General features: G+C 55.7%; 1 protein-coding gene across 1 annotated transcript in view; it reads left to right on the top strand.

The window, feature by feature from the left end:
- Positions 1-7,200, top strand: part of FER1L5 (fer-1 like family member 5) — a 38,139-nt gene that overhangs the window by 17,207 nt on the left and 13,732 nt on the right. The window contains exons 19-24 of the mRNA XM_032091809.1: positions 292-540; positions 3,921-4,115; positions 4,578-4,691; positions 5,941-6,104; positions 6,184-6,298; positions 6,374-6,476. Coding sequence (XP_031947700.1) covers positions 292-540; positions 3,921-4,115; positions 4,578-4,691; positions 5,941-6,104; positions 6,184-6,298; positions 6,374-6,476 — 940 coding nt within the window. The remainder of the gene's footprint in view (positions 1-291; positions 541-3,920; positions 4,116-4,577; positions 4,692-5,940; positions 6,105-6,183; positions 6,299-6,373; positions 6,477-7,200) is intronic.

Raw genomic sequence — 7,200 nt, forward strand, 5'->3', positions numbered from 1 at the left:
GCCCTGGGTTGGGGTCATTTTGGGGTGACCCAGTGGGGTTTTTGGGGTGTCTCAGGGAGGCCCTGGGTTGGGGTCATTTTGGGGTGACCCAGTGGGGTTTTTGGGGTGTCTCAGGGATTCCCTGGGTTGGGGTCATTTTGGGGTGACCCAGTGGGGTTTTTGGGGTGTCTCAGGGAGGCCCTGGGTTGGGGTCATTTTGGGGTGACCCAGTGGGGTTTTTGGGGTGTCTCAGGGATTCCCTGGGTTGGGGTCATTTTGGGGTGACCCAGTGGGGTTTTTGGGGTGTCTCAGGGAGGCCCTGGGCTGCCTGGAGGCCCAGCCCACCCTGACAGCTCTGGACCAGCAGCTGCGCAGCTCCCGCCGGCTCCTCCTGCGGCACCTCAGGCGCGTGGCCCGCCAGGATCCCGAAAAAACGCCGGAATTCCACTGGGACACGCTGGGAACGGCGGCCGAGGGGTGGCTGCGACGCGCGGCCGCCGTGGCCGTGGAGGTGGGGAATTGGGAACAATAAAATCCCCCAAATTGGGAGATTGGGATCAATAAAACCCTCAAAGTGGGAGATTGGGATCAATAAAATCCCCCAAAGTGGGAAATTGGGATCAATAAAATCCCCCAAATTGGGAGATTGGGATCAATAAAATCCCCCAAAGTGGGGAATTGGGATCAATAAAATCCCCAAAGTGGGGAATTGAGATCAATAAAATCCCCCCAAAGTGGGAGATTGGGATCAATAAAATCCCCCCAAAGTGGGAGATTGGGATCAATAAAATCCCCCCAAAGTGGGAAATTGGGATCAATAAAATCCCCAAAGTGGGAGATTGGGATCAATAAAATCCCCCAAATTGGGAGATTGGGATCAATAAAATCCCCCCAAAGTGGGGAATTGGGATCAATAAAATCCCCCAAAGTTGGGATCAATAAAATCCCCCGAAGTTGGTTTTTAGGGTGGGAAAGGGGGGAATTTGTTCCTGTGTGTGGATCACAAAATCCCGGCCTCCGCAGGCGCTGGTGCAGAATTATTTTAACTTCTTTGTAGATTTTTTAGTGAGGGAATTCGTGTCCAAGTAAGGAAATGGGATTGGAAATGCCAGAGATTGTGGGTTATCATGTAAGGCCATAAATAAAATTATACTACAATTAATTATAGTAAGTGATAATATAATATAGTATACTAAAATATAATTTATGTTAAATGAATTATATTAGTTGTAGTATATTATCGTTATTATATTGTATTATATTATGTTATATTATATTGTATATATTGAATTATATTGTATTATTTATGTTATCTATATCATATTCTATTATATTATATTATGTTATTTATATTATTTATATTCTATTCTCTTCTCTTGTATTTTATTCTATTCTATTGTTACATTATTTATATTTTATTATATTATATTATTTATATTATACTATATTATTTATATTATATTTATATTATATTCTATTATATTATATTATACTATATTTGTTGTATTATGTTATATTATATTATTTATATTACATTATATTCCATTATTTTTATAGTGAGAATAAATATATGATATGTATCACATATAACAGTATATATACTATATATACTATATATACTATTATATAGTAATAATTACTTATAATTCATCGTTAATTATAATTAATGGTATATCTAGTAATAGTGATGTATAATAGGCTGTAGCTGATGTTATCTAATTAACTATTATATCGTGATATTATAATAGTAATGATATGGTAATTATTGTAATAGATGATAATATGGGAAAAATAAGTATGTAGTGCTTTTAATAGTGCTGTTGTATAGTAGAGATAAAATTAATAATAGTAAAAAAATTTAAAAATAAAAAAATAGAATTTTAAAAGTCAAAATAAAATAAATATTTAAAATAAAAAATAAAAATAAAATAAAAATAAAGATAAAATAAATATTTAAAAATAAAGATAAAAGATAAAACAATAAAAATAAAATAAAAATTTAAAAAATAAAATAAAATTCAAAATAAAATAAAAAATAAAGATAAAATAAAAATAAAATAAAAAAAGATAAAATAAAAATAAAAAATATATTTAAAAAAATAAAAATTTAAAAATAAAATAAAAATAAAATAAAAACTAAAGATAAAATAAAAATATATATAATAAAATAAAATATAAACCAAAAATGATCATATACTGGAACGATTCGTGCAAACGCCTCAGTTCCCCGCCCATCCCCTGCTGGGGATGGTATTTTAGATGAGATAAAATTATATAGTAGATATAAAATTAATCATAATAATGGTAATAACAACAACAACAATAACAACAACAAAACAGCAGCAACAACGATCTTAATAGTAACACTAATAATAATAATAATAACACTAATAATAACACTAATAATAATAATAACAATAATAACGAACTGCCCGGGCAGTTCCTGCCCTGGTTCCCGGTGCCGCTGCCATCCCGTATCCCGTGTCCCGTATCCCGTGTCCCGTGTCCCGTGTCCCCGTATCCCGTGTCATCCCGTGTCCCCGTGTCCCGTGTCCCCGTATCCCGTGTCATCCCGTGTCCCCGTGTCCCGTGTCCCCGTGTCCCGTGTCCCCGTATCCCGTGTCATCCCGTGTCATCCCGTGTCATCCCGTATCCCGTGTCCCGTATCCCGTGTCCCGTGTCCCCATGTCCCGTGTCCCCGTGCCCCGTGTCCCCGTATCCCGTGTCATCCCGTGTCATCCCGTGTCCCGTGTCCCGTATCCCGTGTCCCGTATCCCGTATCCCGTGTCCCGTGTCCCCGTATCCCGTGTCATCCCGTGTCATCCCGTGTCCCGTGTCCCGTATCCCGTGTCCCGTATCCCGTGTCCCCGTGTCCCGTGTCCCCGTATCCCGTGTCATCCCGTGTCATCCCGTGTCCCGTATCCCGTGTCCCGTGTCCCCGTATCCCGTGTCATCCCGTGTCCCGTATCCCGTGTCCCGTATCCCGTGTCCCCGTGTCCCGTGTCCCCGTATCCCGTGTCATCCCGTGTCCCGTATCCCGTGTCCCGTATCCCGTGTCCCGTATCCCGTGTCCCGTGTCCCCGTGTCCCGTGTCCCCGTATCCCGTGTCATCCCGTGTCATCCCGTGTCCCGTGTCCCGTATCCCGTGTCCCGTGTCCCGTATCCCGTGTCCCGTGTCCCGTGTCATCCCGTGTCCCGTATCCCGTGTCCCGTATCCCGTGTCCCGTGTCCCCATGTCCCGTGTCCCCGTGTCCCGTGTCCCCGTATCCCGTGTCATCCCGTGTCATCCCGTGTCCCGTATCCCGTGTCCCGTGTCCCCATATCCCGTGTCATCCCGTGTCCCGTATCCCGTGTCCCGTATCCCGTGTCCCGTATCCCGTGTCCCGTGTCCCCGTGTCCCGTGTCCCCGTATCCCGTGTCATCCCGTGTCATCCCGTGTCCCGTGTCCCGTATCCCGTGTCCCGTGTCCCGTATCCCGTGTCATCCCGTATCCCGTATCCCCTGTCCCGTGTCATCCCGTGTCCCGTGTCCCGTATCCCGTATCCCGTGTCCCGTATCCCGTGTTATCCCGTATCCCGTATCCCCTGTCCCGTGTCATCCCGTATCCCCTGTCCCGTGTCATCCCGTGTCCCGTGTCCCGTGTTATCCCGTATCCCGTGTCATCCCGTATCCCGTGTCCCGTGTCCCGTGTTATCCCGTATCCCGTGTCATCCCGTGTCCCGTATCCCGTGTCCCGTATCCCATATCCCGTGTCCCCGTATCCCGTGTCCCGTATCCCGTGTCCCATGTCCCCGTGTCCCGTGTCCCCGTATCCCGTGTCATCCCGTATCCCGTGTCCCCTGTCCCTGTGTCCCTTGTCATCCCGTGTCATCCCGTGTCATCCCGTGTCATCCCGTATCCCGTATCCCGTATCCCGTGTCCCATGTCCCCGTGCCATCCCGTGTCCCGTGTCCCCGCAGCCCCAGGCCGGTGTCCCGGACGTGCAGCTGTGGCTGCTGCAGGGCCAGCGCCGGGTGGGCTCCGCGCGTGTCCCGGCCACCGATGTCCTGCACTCGCCACGCGGCCCCGGCGCCTGCGGCCGCCTCTGCGGGAGGATCCACACGCTGTTCCTGGTGGGAGCTCCCGGTGGCCCCTGGGCGTCCCCCCCACATCCCCTTTGTGTCCCCCCTCAGCCCCTTTTTGTCCCCCCAATCCCTTTGTGTCCCCCCCGCAGCCCCCTTGTGTCCCCCCCACAGCCCCCTTGTGTCCCTCCAGGATCCCTCCAGCCCCTATTCCCACCTCATCCCCTCCACGTCCCCTCCATGTCCCCTCCGACCCTGCTCCATGTCCCCTCTCTATCCCCTTCACATCCCCCCATTGTCCCCTCCATGTCCCCTCTATATTCCCTCTGCATCCCCTTCACATCCCCTCCATGTCCCCTCCATGTCCCTCCGTGTCCCCCTTCGTCCCTGCTCCATGTCCCCTCTCTATTCCCACCTCATCCCCTCCAAGTCCCCTCGGTGCCTGCTCCATGTCCCCCCGTGTCCCCTCCCTGTCCCCCCACGTCCCCCCCGTGTCCCCCCGTGTCCCCCTCGCCGCAGTGACCCTTTGTGCCGCAGGGCTGCGGGGACATCCACGCGCAGGTGCGGGTCCGGCTGTGGCTGGGACGGGTGGCCGAGAGCGGGGACCTGCCCCGGCTCCTCGAGGGGACCCTGCGCTTCTACACCGAGACGGTGGGGACAGGGACACCCGCGAGGGGACAGTGACACCCGGGAGGGGACAGTGACACCTGGGAGGGGACAACAGCCGGGAGGGGACAGTGACACCCGCGAGGGGACAGTGACACCTGGGAGGGGACAGTGACACCTGGGAGGGGACAACAGCCGGGAGGGAACAACAGCCGGGAGGGGACAGTGACACCTGGGAGGGGACAGTGACACCTGGGAGGGGACAACAGCCGGGAGGGGACAGTGACACCTGGGAGGGGACAGTGACACCTGGGAGGGGACAGTGACACCTGGGAGGGGACAACAGCCGGGAGGGGACAGTGACACCCGCGAGGGGACAGTGACACCTGGGAGGGGACAGTGACACCTGGGAGGGGACAACAGCCGGGAGGGGACAGTGACACCCGCGAGGGGACAGTGACACCTGGGAGGGGACAGTGACACCTGGGAGGGGACAACAGCCGGGAGGGGACAGTGACACCCGGGAGGGGACAGTGACACCCGGGGGGGGACAACAGCCGGGAGGGGACAGTGACACCCGGGGGGGGACAGCGACACCCGGGAGGGGACAACAGCCGGGAGGGGACAGTGACACCCGGGAGGGGACAGTGACACCTGGGAGGGGACAACAGCCGGGAGGGGACAACAGCCGGGAGGGGACAGTGACACCTGGGAGGGGACAGTGACACCTGGGAGGGGACAACAGCCGGGAGGGGACAGTGACACCTGGGAGGGGACAGTGACACCCGGGAGGGGACAGTGACACCCGGGAGGGGACAACAGCCGGGAGGGGACAGTGACACCTGGGAGGGGACAGTGACACCTGGGAGGGGACAACAGCCGGGAGGGGACAACAGCCGGGAGGGGACAGTGACACCCGCGAGGGGACAGTGACACCTGGGAGGGGACAGTGACACCCGCGAGGGGACAGTGACACCCGGGGGGGGACAACAGCCGGGAGGGGACAGTGACACCCGCGAGGGGACAGTGACACCCGGGGGGGGACAACAGCCGGGAGGGGACAGCGACACCCGGGGGGGGACAGCGACACCCGGGAGGGGACAACAGCCGGGAGGGGACAGTGACACCCTCGAGGGGACAACAGCCGGGAGGGGACAGTGACACCCGCGAGGGGACAATGACACCCGGGAAGAGACAGTGACACCCGGGAGGGGACAACACCTGAGAGGACAATACCTGGGAGGCGACACCACCCCAAAGCGTCCCCTAAGGCCGCGCCCCGTGTGTCCCCCAGTACGAGAACCAGACGAGGCTGCTGGGGAAATGGGGGCCCCGGAAGCTTTTGGGGCGCCCGGCGTTCTCCGACAGCTCCGGCCGAGCGGGGCCCCCCCCGGACGAGATCCGGCCCCCCAAGGGCTGGCGCTGGGATGGTCCCTGGAGCGTGGAGCGGCCGCGGCGGTGAGCGGCACGGGCCACCCACCCGCCCTGCCACCGTGGGGACCTCGGTGACGCCAGCGTTGTCCCCTGGTGTCCCCAGGGTGCTGCCGCGCAGGGACGCCGAGGTGAGCGCGGTGCTGGAGGAGCTGTACGAGAACCAGAGCCGCGATTCCAGCGGGAACTGGAGCCCCTCCGACACGGGCAGCACGGACGCCGTGAGTGGGGACGGCGTGGGGACACCGCGGGGGTGACACGGGAGTGTCGGGGCTCAGGTGTCGCTGGTTTTGCAGAAGGGAGTGGCGGTGCCACCGAAGGTGGAGGTGGTGTGTCCCCAGGGCTGGCGCGTCACCAGCGACTGGCACGTGGACACGGCGGGGACCGTGGATGAGGACGGTGAGTGGGAGGCCCCGGTGGGTACAGCGGGCTGGGGGGTGACAGGGACAGGGGGACAGGGATGGGGGTGACAGGGACGGGGGGACAGGGATGGGGGTGACAGAATGGGGGTGACAGGGACAGGGGGACAGGGATGGGGGTGACAGGGACAGGGGGATGGAGGTGACAGGAATAGGAGTGGCAAGGGTAGGGGTGGCAGGGATGGGAGTGACGGGATGAGAGTGTTGGGGATGGAGGTGGCAGGGATGGGGGTGGCAAGGGTAGGGGGACAGGGACAGGGGGACAGGGATGGAGGTGACAGGGACAGGGGTGACAGAATGGGAATGGTGGGGATGAAGATGAGAGAGATGGGGTGACAGGGATGGGGTGACAGGGATGAGGGTGACAGGGATGAGGGTGGCAAGGATGGGGTGACAGGGACAGGGTGACAGGAATGAGGGTGGCAGGGATGGGGTGACAGGGATGGGGTGACAGGGATGAGGGTGGCAGGGATGGGGTGACAGGGACAGGGTGACAGGAATGAGGGTGGCAGGGATGGGGTGGCAGGGATGGGGTGACAGGGATGAGGGTGGCAGGGATGGGGTGACAGTGGTGGGGTGACAGGGATGAGGGTGGCAGGGATGGAGTGACAGGGACAGGGTGACAGGAATGAGGGTGGCAGGGATGGGGTGGCAGGGATGGGGTGACAGGGATGAGGGTGGCAGGGATGGGGTGACAGGGATGG

The sequence above is a fragment of the Corvus moneduloides genome, chromosome 27 (assembly GCF_009650955.1).
Source record: "Corvus moneduloides isolate bCorMon1 chromosome 27, bCorMon1.pri, whole genome shotgun sequence".
Lineage (NCBI taxonomy): Eukaryota > Metazoa > Chordata > Aves > Passeriformes > Corvidae > Corvus > Corvus moneduloides.